Source organism: Phaseolus vulgaris, chromosome 2, assembly GCF_000499845.2.
Source record: "Phaseolus vulgaris cultivar G19833 chromosome 2, P. vulgaris v2.0, whole genome shotgun sequence".
NCBI classification, from domain to species: Eukaryota; Viridiplantae; Streptophyta; class Magnoliopsida; order Fabales; family Fabaceae; genus Phaseolus; species Phaseolus vulgaris.
This window is the reverse complement of record NC_023758.2, coordinates 38,098,613-38,116,280: the sequence shown is the minus strand read 5'-3', so window position 1 is coordinate 38,116,280 and position 17,668 is coordinate 38,098,613. Positions and strand designations below refer to the sequence as shown.

Sequence of the window (17,668 nt, the reverse complement as noted above, 5' to 3'; positions counted from 1 at the left end):
AATTCAATCCCTAGAAAATATTTTAGGTCTCCAAGATCTTTAATGCGAAATTGTTGTAATAAACAATCTTTAACACGCTGAATTTCTGTCAAATCATTTCCTGTCAAAAGAATATCATCCACATAGATCAAAAGGGCAGTAAATGATGAGTTATTTTGTCTTGTGAATAGAGAATAATCTGTCTTGGACTGTTGAAATCCTACAGATTTAATCACATGAGAAAATGTTGAAAACCATGTTCGAGATGCTTGTTTGAGACCATAAAGGGATTTGTTGAGTCGACATACAATGTTCTCCCCCCTGTGGATGATGCCCGGGTGGCAAGTCCATGTAAATAATTTCATGCAATGTGTCATGTAAGAAGGCATTTTGCACATCTAGCTGGTGAGTAAACCAATTTCTGGCTGCTGCAATGGTGAGGAGACACCTCAAAGTTGTTAATTTTGCTGTTGGTGAAAAAGTTTCATAATAGTCGACACCTTCAATCTGAGTGTACCCCTTTGCGACAAGGCGCGCCTTATATCTGTCGACGCTACCATCTGAGTTGTACTTTATTTTATAGACCCATTTGCATCCGATGGGTTTCTGCCCAGTGGGTAACGGTGTCAAGGTCCACGTTTGATTTAGCTGCAAGGCGGAAAGTGTTAGAAATCCCACATCGACTAGAGATAAGGACATTTCATAATATATAAATGGGTGCAAACCTCACCTCCATGAGCCGGTTTTATGGAGATGAGTTAGGCTTAAAGCCCACTTCTTAACATGGTATCAGAGTCATTTCGAGCCTGTTGAAGGTTAAACTTATCACAAGAATATTATAATAAAGTCTTAAAATATATGCAGAGATGCCTGGTTATTAGTCTACTTTTGTATTTTGCAAATTAAGCTTGAAGAGAGGTAACTAGAATTAAAAGAAGTAGCCTCACTTCTATTATCCTTTTATTTTTGTTTTGAAAAAGTTTAAAACATAAGACGAGTTAAATTAAAAACCGTTTTATATAGGAAAAAAATGAACTGAATTTCTTAATTAACCACATCTAATCTACAATAGTTCCACTAATAGTTTTTAAAGCCATTTTAACACATCTCTCCTTAAATGGAGCCATTTAATTAATTTTGAACTAAAAAAATAGTTGAGCTTCTTAGAAAAAAGTATTACGCTTTAAAATAATGTGTTGTATATTATTATTATTATTTTAAAAGGAATATGTATACACAGTGAAATTATATTAATAACATTAATATTCAATAGTATATGTCAATTTGTATACCAACATCAGTATTTGTTAGTATAATATATTATAATATTGATTTCATAATGTTTATATCAATTAATTTGCTTTTCAAATAGAGAGAAATAAACCATCAAAGATTGCAGATTATTTTAATATCAAAATGGTAATCACAAATTGACAACCTTTGACGTAGTATTTGGTTAAAGGATGTGGAGGTCAGAGAAAAGAATGAAAAACGTCTTCCCTCCTTATTTGCCTGCATTTTTTTCCTCACTTCTTCCTTCCATTGGAATCTCTTATTATTTTTCTTTCAATAAAAAACAACAAAAAGAGAAACATATATGTAAGAATCAAATTAACTTTTATGGTGATAAACTATAGACATGATCAAAGCATTGACCATTAACTCGGAGTATATAGAAGATGAGTTCATTGTTATTTGCTGATAAAAAAAAAAAAAATATAGAAGATGAGTTCAGGACAATGCATCCCTTGGATTTACTTACTTTACATCATTTGTTTTTGACATCAAACACTGGATTCAATGGTTTTCAGTGACACATAAAGGAAGCGAACCCTGTCACTTCTAACAATCTACAATTTTGTTCATTATTTAAGGTAACCTGAAAGCCACAAAGATACACGAACTCAGATCAGTAGCCTCTAACAACTATGGATAACATAGCAGTTCAATTCTTCTAAGAATATTTAAAGTTTAACAAAATTACAAGAATATATGTGTGTTTAAAGCTTCCAAAACCAAGAAAATATATAAGAAAATAAATCAGTAAAGAAGATATTTGCTTAAACCAGTACCACTACAATAGGGCACTCATAAGCTTGAATTAATGTATAGAAAAAGTAACTAACCCCAACTTGAGAGATGTGTCACTTCCACCATCTTCAGGAAGATTAGATGAATTGCTAATAATGGATTCCGATGATTGCCTATGTAAGGGGATAAGGCTCGGTACCTAAATTTCACAACCATTAATTATTTCCAATATTTCCCTCTTGAGAGATTGTATATAAATATTAAACAAGCACAACTTTGAAAAGCTTTATCACCTTTTTCAATCTTTGGTTTTCCTCCATTAGTTCCACTCCCTGTATGGGCAACATAATCAAACATTGTAGCAGAGTTGCAACGAATGCAGGCTCTATCTTCTTTCACCCCATTAAATACAAAAATCAAATTCATTCATTTGGGTCTCAGATAAATTTTCAGAGCCACTTGTCAATTGGCCTTAGAACCACCCTTTTGACGAGTTTAGTTGGATTATTGATACCAATGCTTAATGTTACATCTATAAAGGATTTCTTTACATCTTCTACTTCAAGTTATCTTAATGTTTTGAAGATGGATGATAATCACTATACTGTAGAGGTGTACAATCAAGAAACCTACCTCCAAAACCTGCTTTGTTTTTCTGACAAAATAAACCAAGCCTAACTGGTCAAGAACATGTTGATAAGAATAGAGTTAATCAATCCATAAACCTAGCCTCCTTAAGTAACCCAAGTGTCAAGCATGCACCAAATGTTTATTTATATTTGATTTCTACCAGTGTACTTTATTCAGTACTTTTGGAGGAGGATATTGGAAACTCACCAAGGGTTCTTTGATTTTGGCATGTGGATTGAGTTGTTTTGAGTTATACTGGACTAAGCTTCAGATTATATTGACTCCACAGAGTTGGTGTGTTTTGATTTTTATATAAATATGAAGATTTTTGGTGGTGCATTTTACTTTGTATAATGGTCATTCAAGGAAAATATTTTCTTTATGATTTGAAGAGTAAAACCTAGGTGTTTGGTGGTGTCTTTAGTATCAGTTCAGGCTTTTGCAGAAAAAGAAATGGGAAATAAGTAGAAAAATCGCTTAGAATGATAGTGAATGAAGTTTATCATTTGATCAAATACTGGAAGTCATATTTATAATAAATCATACTTATATTTTTTAACATTCTTTTTTAATACATTTTCTTTAATTATTTTATACTAGCAGCCTTACTTTGGAAATTATAACAACAACAATCTCTATACATTAAAATAACTCTTTAAATTATTTAGAAATATTACATTGCATATCAGTATAAATGATATACTGTAAAGGCTAAAAATGAAGAAGTTATTATGTTAAAAGTTAAAAAAAAATCTTAAAAAGAGTTAATATAATTTACTCTAATGTTTATCTTCCTATTAATCTCTTAACATTTTATATTAAAACTATAGGAATAAATCTATTTGTTTCTCATATAAGAATAGCTTATTATAAACATAAATTCACTTTTTTATACCATTTCAAGCATTAATCATGACTGGTTCTCCTTCAAGTTTTCTAGTTAGCCATAATCAAGATTATTTCACATTGAATTGACTCTGAAAAAAAAAGACTACTTTAAATAAAGTACAATTTATAAGCATTAATCAAAGAATTGAGATTATAATTAATTTTAATTTGATATGTTATTTAATTTTATTATATTTTTTATTTATTATCTTTGTCAGTCATTAATTACATACAAGGACACTTTATCTTCTAAAGTACATCCCAATATAGAAAGGTCAAATCCTACTACATCTCCTTGATCATACAATGATTCGAAATCTTGCAGAACTTTAGCTACATCGAAATTTGCTATTGAGAATATCTTAATACTTCATTTTATTTTTCTCTCATTTTACCAGGGGTGCTCAGGTTACTAATATAACCATAACCATGAATGAGAATTATATTTTATAACCATACCACCTTTTATTCATAACAAATTTGGATGTTTTAAACCAGGTTTGATTAAAAAAACCTTATATAACAAAATATAGTCTAAAATTGGTTTTCAAATTATGCTTTAAAACATTTTAGTTGAAGTTGATGGAAAGGACTGATAAAGGACTTTTTAGTTAGACATTTAGTTAAATTCACTTACTTTTTTATTTTGAAAGTATTGTAACTCAAACAGTACACAATATATATTGGTAAAAAATAACTAATAACTGATAAAGGACTTTAAGCGTTCATATCAATTAGAAAATACATATCTAACTAGCTATATCCCACCGTTTAAAGAAGTAACCAAAAATTTAACTTAAAAATACAGTGATCAAACTTTATTACCAATTTTAATTAACCAGTCATTATAAACCAGCTAAATATGGTTCTGATCCCTTATTAATTTATCATTTTCTTTTGGTACTTGATTTTGCTATCTCTCATTTCCATATATATTTGGGTGAAAGTTTAGTACGTGTTCCTATTTTCTAGAGTGAAAAGAAAGCTGAAGCATGATCCAGCAAGAAGTTGGATACAAATTGGCACATTGAAGAGCAGGAAAAAAGCCAAAAGCTGCTAAATAAGAAAGGCAAAAGACACGCATAATGCGAGGTTTTGCCCTTAATGCAAATCTTTGACTCACTTCACTAACAATCCCCTAATGTTAAAGGAAGTTCAACAGAAGAACCTGGTCTAAAGGATTTTACTGATTGCCGTTATCTCAATCATTAGATGCATAGAACATGTAGATTTTCATTAATTTAATACGTTAATTAGATATATACATTATAGTAATAATAACGACAGAGTATATGAGATTTGAAATGTATCAGAGATTTTGTTAAGGTTTTACCTTTCTTTTAAGGGCGCTGATCTCTTGCATAACTTTTTCATCCTAAAACACAATATTGTCCTATATGTCAGAAGCACATATGCATACGTTTCCCCACAATCATAACTAATCAAAAGAAGAAGGTTGCAACATTGCTAGCATATACCTTAAGTTTTGAAACATTGCTCAAACCTCTTTTAAGATGTTCCTCTATTTTCTGCAGTTCTTGTAGTGTCAATCCTTGCAGATCTTCCCCATTCAACTGCCTGTGTTGGAAAACCACGTCTGTGAGTACTATGTTTATATGGTACATGCAACATATGAAACATTGCATGCATATATATACCTCAGTTCATGACTCTTATCTTCTACTTTCTTGCGCAGGATGTCGTTGGAGTCATTCTCAATCTGTGCATAAATTTAAAAATAACCTTTAACTTTTGTTATTATGCAGATAATGTCTAAGACAGTGAATTATACTTTTTTTTCTTGCAGTCACGAGATAATTAACTCTATTTGCAGTTTTCCGTATATATCTCAAGTACTCTACCTGTCAAGTCTGAAAAGAAACACATTCATGCAAGAACCAGAAAATTCACAAGTATATTTCTCCCTCAGATGTTAATTCTTACCAAAAAAGGGACAAAATGTTGGTATGAAACTTCTAGCAGAAGTTTCAATATAACTGCTAATAAAGGATTGTCTGTGTTTTTGAAAAAAGTCCATTGCCATCTATTATATCTTCCCACCTCAGGCTCATTCTTAAGCTTGTCAAAACTTTCAAGCTACCTCAAGGTCACCCTCTACCTTGAAATTAGATTGTGCTGAGTTACAAATGGTGAGTACCTCTTGTACTCACAATCAACTGATTAAACCTTTTTAGCTGCTCAAAAACAACAATGTTAAAGTTTTCTTTGGACTTATGAGTTAGCTTCTAATGTGGAACTACGCGGTCGTTCTTTTTTATCAACAAGAAAGAATAAATAAATAGAAATTACTTTAGGGGTGATTCAACCCTTATACATACTACAAAAAATATACATAACACATTCAAATAACCTAACCCATAATTAAACTAACACCTTACAATATACCCGGAACCCCAGAAAAAGCCTCTAAACCAGAAAGTACAAAACAAACACCAAACAAAAGAAAAACACCGGAAAAAAATCCAAAAACAGATCGCCTCAAAAACCAACATCTCACATAAACACCATCCAAAGAACACCCATACAACCAAACAGAATCCACCCCGACAACATCCCACCAACCAAAAGGTTAACCAACAAACTAAATCAAATACAAACATACCAGGAGATCAAGATACAAGTCTGAAAACGAGAAACAAGCTGATTGAACTTTGAAAGTGACCCAAGACCAAATCTTCAGTTAGGCCAAAGAGAAGATTTCAGAGTGCTCCACCACACCGCATTTGAAAATTACCTAATTCATATGGCACCAAATCTCCCTTACCACCGCAATCCACACACTCCCCAAAACTAAATTAACAGATTCAGAAACATTACAAATGTTGAACTATAGGAAATGTGAGTAAGAATCTTGGGGGACAACCGACTTCAACCCTAACCATGCAAAACAAAGATTCCAAACAAACCAAAGAAAATCTACATAAAAAAAACAAGTGATTAGTAGACTTCTCTTTTAATCCACAAAAACAGGAAAAAGTACTATCAACCACAACTCCACATCTAGTCAAATTAACTTTGGAAGCAATCTTATTTTCTAGCACTTTCCAAGCAAAAACTGGGTCGACGGTAAAACTTTAATCCTCTAAAAAATTTAAACAAACACAAGCTTTCCCTTTCATTCTCACACTGTGAGAGTGACCTCACACCTTAAAAGACCATAAGAAGAATTAACCAAAAACTCAAGAGACACACCAACTTGCCAAATTCAGTTGTATTCGAAAGACTAAACGGGTTGAACCTTGCACAACCTCAAGAAGTTGGCATACTTGAAGCTTCTCCCACTCAAATAGGCCCTTCTCCTAATCAAATTCCACGCTTAAACATTGTTAATCCAATCCCTACATAGATTCAACAAAATATCTTTATCAACACAAAGGGAGTAAAGCCTCGAAAATTTACTCTTCAGCCAAACATTCCCCACCCACCTGTCTTCCCAGAAAGATATAACCTTCCCGTTATCAGTTTCCCACTTAAAGCAGTCTTCAAAACTCCTACCCCACATTTCCAACTTCCAAATCTCCTTCAAGTCCCTCTACTAGAGAGAATCACCGTTATTCAACCTCTGTTCTTTCAAAGATCTCTAGCCACCATATTTAGACTTTAAAATCTCCTTCCATTTTTTTTTTTTTTTATCAGCCTAAAACCTCCTTCCATAATTCACCCTTAGTCGACCCCAACTGCGAAATCCATTTTCCCAGCAATGTCGTGTTAAAGACCTTAATATCAATAATACCAAGACCTCCAACATCGTGAGACTCGCATACTTTTTCCCGTGAAGCCCATGCAATCTTTCTCCAATCAAACTTCCAATCCCAAAGAAAGTCCCTCTGAATTTTCACAATCTTCTTTAGCACAACTGAAGGCACTGAGGGCATTCTGAATAAGGATAAAAAAAACAACGGAATATCCAAAAGAATGGACTTGATCAAGCAAATCCTATTGGCCAAAGAGATAAATCTACCTTTCCATATCCCCAATCTGGTCTTGATTCTAGCAATCACGTCCCAAAACACCGCCTTTTTATGACACTCCCTACTTTAATCCCCAAATATTTAAAAGGGGTTTTCATCACATCAGAGTTCAGAATAATTGCAAAACAACAAATCCTAAAAGCATCCATCCCCACCCAACTGATACTACTCTTTAAGATATTTACCTTAAGCCCAAACGCTATCTCAATACAATTCAAAATAGCCTTAATATTGAACACACTTTTGGTTGTTGCTTTGCAAAAAAATAACGTGTCATCAGCATACTGAAGCATATTCACCTTAATATTCTTGCTCTCAATCTCCACACTCTCTACCAAATCTTTCTCCATTGCACTCCTTGAAATATCTGCTAAGCCCTCAGCTGCTATAAGAAACAGAAACGAAGCTAGAGGATCACTCTGTCTCATACCTTTCAAAGGGATAAATTCCATAGTCGAGTTACCATTTACAAGAATAGACACCGAGATTGACTCCAAGCAAGCTTTAATCTGACCTATCCATTTTTCACATAAATCTAACTTTGTTAACATATAATAGATAAACTTCCACATCACAGAGTCGTAATCCTTCTCATAATCCACCTTGAAAATGACACAAGTTTTCTTCTTCCTCTTTACCTCCTCTAAAACCTTGTTGGCCAAAAGAACACTATCAAGTAAACCCCTTCCTTCAAGGAACGCAGATTGTCTTGAATATATGACTTTACTAATCACCTTCTTTAACCTTAACGATAACAGTTTCGAAATAATTTTGTACAAGCAGTCAACCAGAGATGAGTCTGAAATCACAAAGTTGTTGTGGATTCTCGATCTTAGGGACCAAGTAAATAAACAAGGCATTCGACCCCTTGACAATTTACTAGAACCTGCAAAATCATTCACTGCCGATACGATGTCGTCCTTTAAAAAATCCCAACAAAACTTAATGAAACCGAAATTAAAGCCATCCGAGGACTTTTCGAACTGTCGCAACTCCAAACAACAAACTTAACTTCCTCTTCAGAAAAAGAACTTACCAACATCTCATTGTCTATATCAGATATAGAATTAAAAGACACATTACCCAACCTGACCTGAGGCCCAACCACTCCATCAACTACCTATTATGTTCTGCTAACTAAGACCTCCTCTCTTCCCTATCTTCCTTGTCTAATCGTCAATATCATCGTGTGCATCTAATTCTTGAATTTTCTTTTGAATAACTTTCCCTAACTGATTGACATTCCTAAATACATCTTTATTCCATATTTTTAAATCCGATTTTAACATTTTCAACTTTTCCTTAGAACCAACATCCCTCCGGCTTGAACCACATAGCTAGACCATTTACACCTAACGAAATCCCTGAATTTGCTATCACTTTGCTAAATATCCAAACTTCTAAATTGTTTTGACCCCCAATCCATACAAGAGTCTTTTAGCACTAGAGCACAATGGTCAAAAACAAATCTACTAAACACAAATTGTTTACTGTTCGACCACTTTTTCAAAGTTTCTTGTTGACTAATTCACCTACTTGATTTAAAGATAATAAAAATTATACTTGATCAAATTTAATTTTAACTAACTTAAAAATTTAGGTATTTTCAATTAATTCTTCATTACAAAACTTTCAATAAAAGTTTAAAATATCTTTTATTTTTTATTAAGTACCGTACGTTGATTTTATTGACAACAAATTGTCTTGATCGTTACTTCTGTCTTTTCATCTTTAACTCGTAAGTTAACTTCTGACTTTGCTTTCAAGTCTCATTCAACTAGTCAATCAACTTAGAGTTAGAAGAGATTCAAGAAGGAAGAAGAGAGTTGATTGGTGATTGAAGAAGACACTAGTGCAAAAACACTTATTTACGACAGCTAATATACGTTGTTTCACTACTAAATGTTGTCTATCAAAACGTGATGGCATTTTTGAAATTAAAACGAGTAGATAGACAACAGTTGTAAGAGGAACCAATGTCTATTTAAATCACAGAGAGAATAGACAGCAGTTCCATTTACAACCACTGTCTGTACCCTCGCTATTACCCTAATTCGAAGTCCCGTGTCACTTATGTTTTCGTTCTCTATGTTTTCTTCTTCGCGCTTTCTCATCAACTCTTTTGAACGTTCTCTTCACTCATTGTCTTTGTAAGTTTTTCCTACCCTCATTTCTTATTCTTCCTTCATTCTTCCTATTGGTCCATTGCTCATTCTTCCACTGGTTCATTGTTTAAGGTTCTTGTTCATTGATTCACCATAGCGCTCCGCTTTCCCTCCACCATTGTCATCGCTTACTTTGTAAGTTCTTCCTACCTTCATTGCTTATTCTTCCACTTTCGTTCTCATCTTATTTTTCCTCCATTCTTCCATTGCTTCATTGTTCATTCTTTCATTGGTTCATTGTTTAAGGTTCTTGTTCATTGCTCCACCACCATGCTCTGCTTTCCCTCCACTATCACCGCTACCATCACCTTGAGGTTGGTGTTGTTTTTATTTTTATTTTTTAAATATTTTTTTGTCTAAATGTGACTTATAGACGGTGGTTCTAGGATAATCGTTTATACCTCAATAGAATAGACTATGTGCTGATAGACAGCGGTTTCGAAACCGCTGTCTAATTTCTAAAAGAACCGTTGTCTTTGACCTTTTCTGCACTAGTGCAAGAAGACAAAAGTAATCGTCACATCATTTCGTTGACGAAAAAAAATCAAATCGTAGAGTACTTAGACAAAAATAATTTTTTTTTGAAGTGTTCAATAGAATAAAAATTTGTAATAAGGATTCAATTGAAAATACTCAAAACTATGATGTACTTAAAAATTAATTAAAACTAAATGTTTTGCTTAACTGAACTACCTTGTTAAATTAGTAATTAACATCCTTTTAGTATGGTAAAGTTGGTCATGTGTGTATTTATTTTCAATTTATGTATGCATGTAATTATATATGCTTTCGATTAAAAACTTATGATGTTTTTAGGTAGGTTGGATGGTTTTTGGTGTCTTTGGGGTGCTAACTTTTGTAGTGGCTTTGAGTGGTATGGTGTTTTGGTTGATGCTGTTGTGTAGGTAGTTGGTGGTATATGTGGGGATTGTTGTATATGGAGAAAGGCGTGTTTGTTCATGTGTTCTGTATAAGGGTTGGAACACTTCTTAAGTGGGTCACATTTATTTATTTTTTCTTGTTGATAAAAAAATGTAGTTGAAAACTATGCTTAAGTCTGGACTTTTGCAAGATAAATAAAATATTTAATTCTCTTGGTTTCTAGCAGGTGAAATAGAATTTTGGTAGGTTAATGATAATTTTGGGAAATTATTTGCTTACAGAAATTAATTAAAGTGAAACTTCTTATTTTTAAAAATAATTACTCTATTTGATTTTAGTAATTAATTTGTTTTCTTTCTTTCCATAGCTTCAATTTTAATATTTTTGGAGTCAGTCATTTAAGTGTTAAATTATTTGTTTTTTCTATAAAATCTTTAGTTTTGCTGTCAATATAGATTGCCAAGATACTTTATGTACTTTGACTTTGAGATGAGATACTTTTCTTTATTTCATTATTTAGTGATGATGATTTAGGGTGAGCAAAATGTATAAATTTAATTTACCTTTAGAAGTGATATGAGAAAATTAATGTATAATAGTTTAAATAAATTTAACTAGATTAGATCAAGATTTGAATAAATTAAACTAAATTTAACTAGTATTATTGTTTGAACTGTGTGAATTGTTTGAATTATTACCCATGGTATATCTTTCAATCTAATAAGTTATAGTCCAATTTAATTCAAACATTCTTATTTATTAGGAGAAATCCAGTTTTAAAAAACTAAATTAATTTATAACAATTTAGTATAGTTTTTTAAAATATTTTTTTTTATAGAATTTAGTTCAGTTAAATTATAAAATGGCAAACACAATCATTTACCTTAATCTCAATTGCAAGAATTTGTACTTTATTTTTGACATAGCATACAAGTTATTCTTAAATGATCCAAAAGTAGACAATCTATGATTCCAGATTCAAAATTTAGTAAACTGCATAGAGAGGCAATCATTTTGAAGAGAAGACTATTATTATGGAGAGGATCTTAGAGTTGCTTTAAAATGTTTGAGAAAACAGTAAATAAAATTATATGATCTGTGGATACTTATACAAAGTTGTCAGCAAAAATAAAGTTGTATGATTTGAAGATAACTAATGGATAGATCGATAAAACCTTAGAAGTTTGCCAACACTTTTAAAAAATATGTTGCTGATAATTTAATAATGTATTTATGGGTTAAACATGGTTAAAAACGTATTATGTTATTGGTATGAGCTATGAAAACATATACCAGTGATAATGTTTATATATTATTTTAAAATGAATATGCATGATTAAATAGTTGTCCTATATGTGATGTTTCACAGTAAAGAAGGAATTAAGTCTACAAAGGTGTTACAGTATTTTCTCAGGATGTTACCCGATTTGATCACATTAACTGTGTTGTTGATACATTCTCCTGAATGTCATAATCAAACACATTCCCCTGAATGTTGTCATCATCAGACATGAGCAGAATACCATATGGAAGCATACCAAGATAAAACCCTAATTTAATGTCTTTTCACTCGTCCAACACCTCAAGAACAATGTTCCTTTGGAGACAAGAATAATGAAAAGAATAAAAAGCACGTTCCATTAAGTATTGTCCATGCATGCACGCCACAAGACTCACAACTTTCCAAGTGACACACCAAATCTCAGTGAAGTTCGGTCATGGATGATGATCGATTAATAAATCACTCAATTCTATGAGAAAGTGAGTCACACAAGGCATGATGTAAATTACTTGATATGACATACAAATGAAAAAGATTTAAGATGGCAAATTTTGACACTTTCAAGATTCTTTATAGTGGAGGAAAATTGATTACAAGTATCCTGATACATGGTGATTAATAACTTACTTGCCATCACCATACTGAAACACAAGTTTGAAATATTTTCTATTAGTTTTTTTGCACAATCAATCGAGAAACAATCCAAATCACTCGACTTCTTTAGATGAAATTTTGAATTACACTAGGGAGACAAGCAAAGAAACATTTTGTTATTAATTTGATTAGGTACAAAAGAATAGAAAGGGCTGAACCAGATAGTCCAACAACAAAGCAATACTTGTTTGTTATATTGGAATTAATGTTTGTCAAATTGTGCTAATTATCCAATATAATTGTAAGTGAGGAATCCTTTCAAAAGCAACATTTAGGAAGATGAGTTCACATGCATACACTTTGCATTTTTTTATTCATTTTCACTCAATTTTTTCTTTCTATCTCTCCTCTCATTTATATACTATATTTTTTTTTCTCTTATTCCTTTATTTTTTTGTCTCTCTTCAATCTACCTTATGACGGAGTATAAGATCAACCTTTTCATATGATGGACACATATTTATTAGACATTATGTGTATTTAAAAAGTTATAAAAACATAATAAAAAATATAACTGTATAATCAAATTAAAAACACATTAAACATTGGTGAAGTAAAAAAAAAATATATAACTTACCGTGATTATAAATTACTTCCTATTATTTACGAATAGAAATTGAATTGTGAATCTAATTCCAAAATAATTCATAAAGTGAGCAATTTTCATTTGGATATGGAGAAACAATGTTTTGTATATTACGGATATGGAGAAACAATGAAGTACACGAGTCAAATAAATATATAGAAGTTTGGTAGGTTTAGATATTCTTGGATGTATCAATAAAGTGTTGAAGAGTATTGATCTTGGATACGAGTATGAAGCAAATTAAAGTAAAGACACTTCATAGCTTTTTCTTGAGAAAGATATATGCAGCACTTTCTCAAGAAATAAAAAAAAATCAGTGACATGCTGGTTGGCTCTTAAAAGTGATGATATTTGTACTTAAAGAAATGTAGGTCCCTACAAAGAGTTCAGAACTTTCCAGGAACAAAGAGCAAAAGGATATATCGAGCATCAAGAAAAAGGATTTTTGGCAACATAAACCCGGAAGATTAGAGGACAGTTTTAAAAAAAAATGTGTATGAGAAAACTCAATACTCGTGGTATAATATTGGTATATAATATTAAGTTATCTTTATATATTTGATTTCCTTTTGTACTTAATTAGTATGCATCCATTTTTTTATAACAATTACCATCTATTCCTTTTACTTTTTGGGTAACAATATGCATTTCTCAGCATAAAAAAATTACTTAATAATAACTAATTTTTTAAAAAAATAATTAGTATTTTATAAACTAAAAAATTATTAATATAATTTCTATTATTAATAAAAGTGTATAAAACAATTTTTAAATTATATCAAATATTAATTATCAAGGTTTTAACTATAAATTATTAATTAAAAATTAATTTAAAATCTAAAATAGTTAGTTAGTAAAAAATTTGATAATTAATGTTAGATATCGATTTAAAAATTATATTCCCTTAATCTATTTTGTTCTATCAAATAAAATAAATAAATATGGACTCAATCCCCAAAAAATCCATTTTCAAGTGAACACATCAGTATTTGAAAATAAAATAAAAAATTCCATTTTAGAACCAATGTTGACACTTTTTATCATCAAGGACTAGATTAATTGATTGGGTTGTTATATAACAAAATTCCAAATCAATCAACTTTTGCCAACTCATACATATTATGTTATTTATTTACAGCTAAAAAACACACAAGGTCCCTTTTGTTTGTGTTTATGGAGATATAAGGATATAGTGAATGCTATAGAAACATGAAATATCTTTCACTCAATAAATTGCATGAGACACTCCAATTCATGCATACTATAGAGCATCTGCGATAATGAGAAATTGACAAAACAATAAGGTGAGATTATGATGTGAAGTCAATGTAAACTTGCAAGAACCATTTCATAGATTACCTACATCAGCAAGCATATACTACAGAGAATAGATAAGAGTGTTTGTTTGGCAAAGAATTTACTTATTTTCAGTAAACTATTAAATATTCTTTTAGGATTGGCGCCTCATTGGTAATCCGGATCCAATGGTCTGTGGAGGTATTTTTTGAGATAACAATGGTTACTTTCTGAGAGTTTTCTCAGCTTACATTGGGATTAATAAGGCCTTCAAGGCCGAGATCTTAACTATTATTCTGATCACTGATTATGTGGAGAATGTAGATAACATAATATATGGATTGAATGTGATTCCATATTAGTTTTAAAGACTTTCAATGATGATTCTATTGTTTCTTTGTTCCTTTTCAAAGCTCACACATCTACTGTGAAAGGAATACATGCAAAAATATGCTGCTGATAAATAAAAAGATGGTGGTCTAATTTACCTAGTCTCATAGGTTATACCTTTTCTTGAACTAAAACTGATCTTATTTTCTTCATTTTTGTTAGTTTTACAAGGAGTTTTGGTCTGGTCCCATATACTCTTCTTTTTTTTATGTGCTTTACACTTCCAAGTTATAACAAAAACAATTCAGGATATATATCAATATCATTTAAGCAACTACAATAGCAGGTTGATGTTACTAAAACTAACCTGCAGCTCCATATAGCTACGATCCGATCTATGCATTGCTGAATGGCGATCCAGCCTTTCAATTACTTGTTGCATACTGAAAGCAACAAACATTAGGTTTAGATTTTCAATTTCCCTTCTTTCCTTTTAATGAATGATGCTCATTCATATCATTTCAAAGCTCATATATTGCCTATAAAACCATTTACCTTCTATTTGATTTTTCTTAATGGAAGAAAATTGCATAAATTATACAAGTATTCATTTTATTTCATAGTGTTTCCAGTTTTGTTAAACTATAAAATCATAAAATGTTTGGATTGGATACTGATTAGTTGAAGGAAGTGGAATGTGATGAGAAGGGGATTAATCGCTATATATGTTATTGATATATAATAAATGAAATATACCAATGAATATTCCATTCTATCAAAAATCATTCTTTGTAACCAAACATGTTCACACTACAGTTATATATATCAAGCCTTGCTATGTGTTGCTTGTAACTAAAGATAGATGACTCAGAACTGAAATGCTATAAAACAAAAAGTATTATAGATATTAGTATGAGGCATACAAAAAGTGTGATAGGAGTTGATACAGATACGAATTTGGCATATCACCATCAACTAGTTCGAGTAACTTGTATTTCAGAAGAGATAACCATGAAATCAAAATGCATTTCAAATATTTCTTATAAGACTTTGGTAATGTTGATAGAAAGCTAATTTCTAAACGTACATTTGCTTTTAAGCAAAATTGTTAAGAAATGCAAGCAAATCCCAAGCAATGGTTTAGTTGCGGATGTTTTTCTGCATAATGGGGTTTCAACTTCTGCAGCATAAAGTTCCTTATAGAGAAGTTTACACACCTATTGCTCCTCCTGATTAATTAGTTTGAGAAACCATTTTGAAAAAAAAAAAATAACTTTTAAAGACACTGTTCGAAGAGAGAGAGAAATTTGTTTTGGTATCAACCCCAACAATTAAGATAAATTAAAAGAATTTGAAAATATGTAAGAAAGCATAAATGTATACAGAAAATCCATTACACTCTTCTGATATCCTGAATCCGTCAGACAGTTGTTATTTTATATCTATATAATATATATAATAAATAATCTTTCCTCTTTGCATTTTGCATTTTGCATTTCTACCCATGAAAGAAGGAACTAGACTATTAAGGAAACAAAAAGAAGCTTAATTAATACTTCAGAAAATGCAAAATGAAAGGAAGACAATGATGCTGCAAATAGAATGAATACCTTGAACTGGCATAATCAAAAAGCTTGCTAGTTGCAGAAAAGACTATGAGAGCTATGTCTGCATCACAAAGGGTTGATAACTCCTGAGCCTTCTTGAAAAGCCCTTTTCTTCTCTTGGAGAAAGTCACCTGCCTGGAACTGATGTTGTCGATTTTCTTGATCTGTATCCTCTTTCTAGTCATCTCCCTATGACAGAAGAATCATCCAAACCATTACATCTAAGGGGGGAAGAGGAAACAGAAAGAAAGACTTTCTCCAGAATAAACAAATCATATGAAATAAAGCCAACGGATTTAACATAAAATAGAGAAAACATCAACAATTCTCAAGAAAATGGATCGAGATGAAATCATGTACGGCTAGGAATAGGATGCTACGGGGAGAAGGAATACAAACAAATTGAGACCACTCAACCATTTATTTATTTAAACCTTAAACTGCACTTACCAGGGAATTTAATTTGCTTCAGTTAAAAGGGAAAAAAAAATGCTTTAGCCATGATATATGGAAAGTGGGAAGTAGAGAGAGAGAAAGAGTAATATTAAAAAAAACAAAAAAAGTACCAAACCAGGTTCTTGAAATAGCAAAAGAAGCAGGTGTGTCGAAGAAGAATCTTAGAACAAGGAGTAGTTGGATAGCAGAAAATGGAAAACTTGAAGATAAAGCAGTTGGAAGAGGAAAAAGTTGAAAGCGGAACTTACAATAGTAGAAAGGATATATCTATCTACCTATGCTTGGCTTGGCTTGGCTACCAGAAATGGGTGTTAAGAATACACAACTCGGAAGTCCCAACACGTTTATTTGCCAGTTAGATAGATACAATTTGATGTGGATGTGGGTCTATACACTATGCCTTTTATGGTCAAGTTGCTGCTTCTGCAACTATTAAATTTATGGGTTTTTTTTATTATTATAATAAAAAAAATGATTTTTCACATTGACTTCAAAATCTACTGTAAAGGGTATTCTGGTCATTCAAAAAGTAAATTTAAGAGAGAGAGAATAGATGACAAAATAATGGATGTGAATTAGTTGTATAAATTTATTGAGGAGTCTTGGTCCTCTATGTATCATCATCCAGAGTGTGGAAATCGAGGTTCATGGGGAGAGTGGAATTTCGTATTAAATCAAAATATATAAAATAGTACTTACTACTTGTGTTAAGTTAGACTATTTGTTATTACGAGTCTTGTAAAATAATAGACAATGAAATGTTTACTTTAGTGTATGTAAAATAGCTTATGTAAAAAATTATCATTAATAAAAATAAATTAAAGTTGAATAAAATTAAAATAAAAAATCATTATAATTCATAATTTTAAATTAAGAAAAAGTTAATTACC

At 31.3% G+C, this 17,668-nt stretch overlaps 1 protein-coding gene across 6 annotated transcripts; it reads right to left on the bottom strand.

Moving 5' to 3' along the window:
- Positions 1-1,577: 1,577 nt before the first annotated feature.
- LOC137811884 (MADS-box protein JOINTLESS-like) lies at positions 1,578-17,158 on the bottom strand. Of its 6 annotated transcripts, none has more exons than XM_068613742.1 (9): positions 17,027-17,158; positions 16,326-16,511; positions 15,083-15,158; positions 5,187-5,248; positions 5,007-5,106; positions 4,862-4,903; positions 2,304-2,402; positions 2,106-2,209; positions 1,578-1,858 (listed from the first exon to the last, which is right to left on the bottom strand). In XM_068613742.1, exons 2-9 carry the CDS (start codon positions 16,505-16,507, stop codon positions 1,849-1,851), a joined length of 675 nt encoding a protein of 224 aa, XP_068469843.1. In that variant the 5' UTR covers positions 16,508-16,511; positions 17,027-17,158; the 3' UTR covers positions 1,578-1,848. The 6 variants fall into 6 exon arrangements, with proteins under 6 accessions (XP_068469843.1, XP_068469848.1, XP_068469845.1 ...); XM_068613747.1 differs by having other exon boundaries at positions 2,304-2,342; XM_068613744.1 differs by having other exon boundaries at positions 17,054-17,153.
- Positions 17,159-17,668: the final 510 nt, after the last annotated feature.

What these genes read in the sequence shown, in the direction of transcription:
- LOC137811884 (XM_068613742.1), bottom strand. Translation starts at nt 16,507, where the DNA reads ATGACTAGAAAGAGGATACAGATCAAGAAAATCGACAACATCAGTTCC. An exon ending in GTAGCTATATGGAGCTGCAG is followed by an intron (nt 5,249 to 15,082) that starts GTTAGTTTTAGT and finishes ATTTATGCACAG; the next exon opens with ATTGAGAATGACTCCAACGA. An exon ending in AAAACCAAAGATTGAAAAAG is followed by an intron (nt 2,210 to 2,303) that starts GTGATAAAGCTT and finishes TGTGAAATTTAG; the next exon opens with GTACCGAGCCTTATCCCCTT.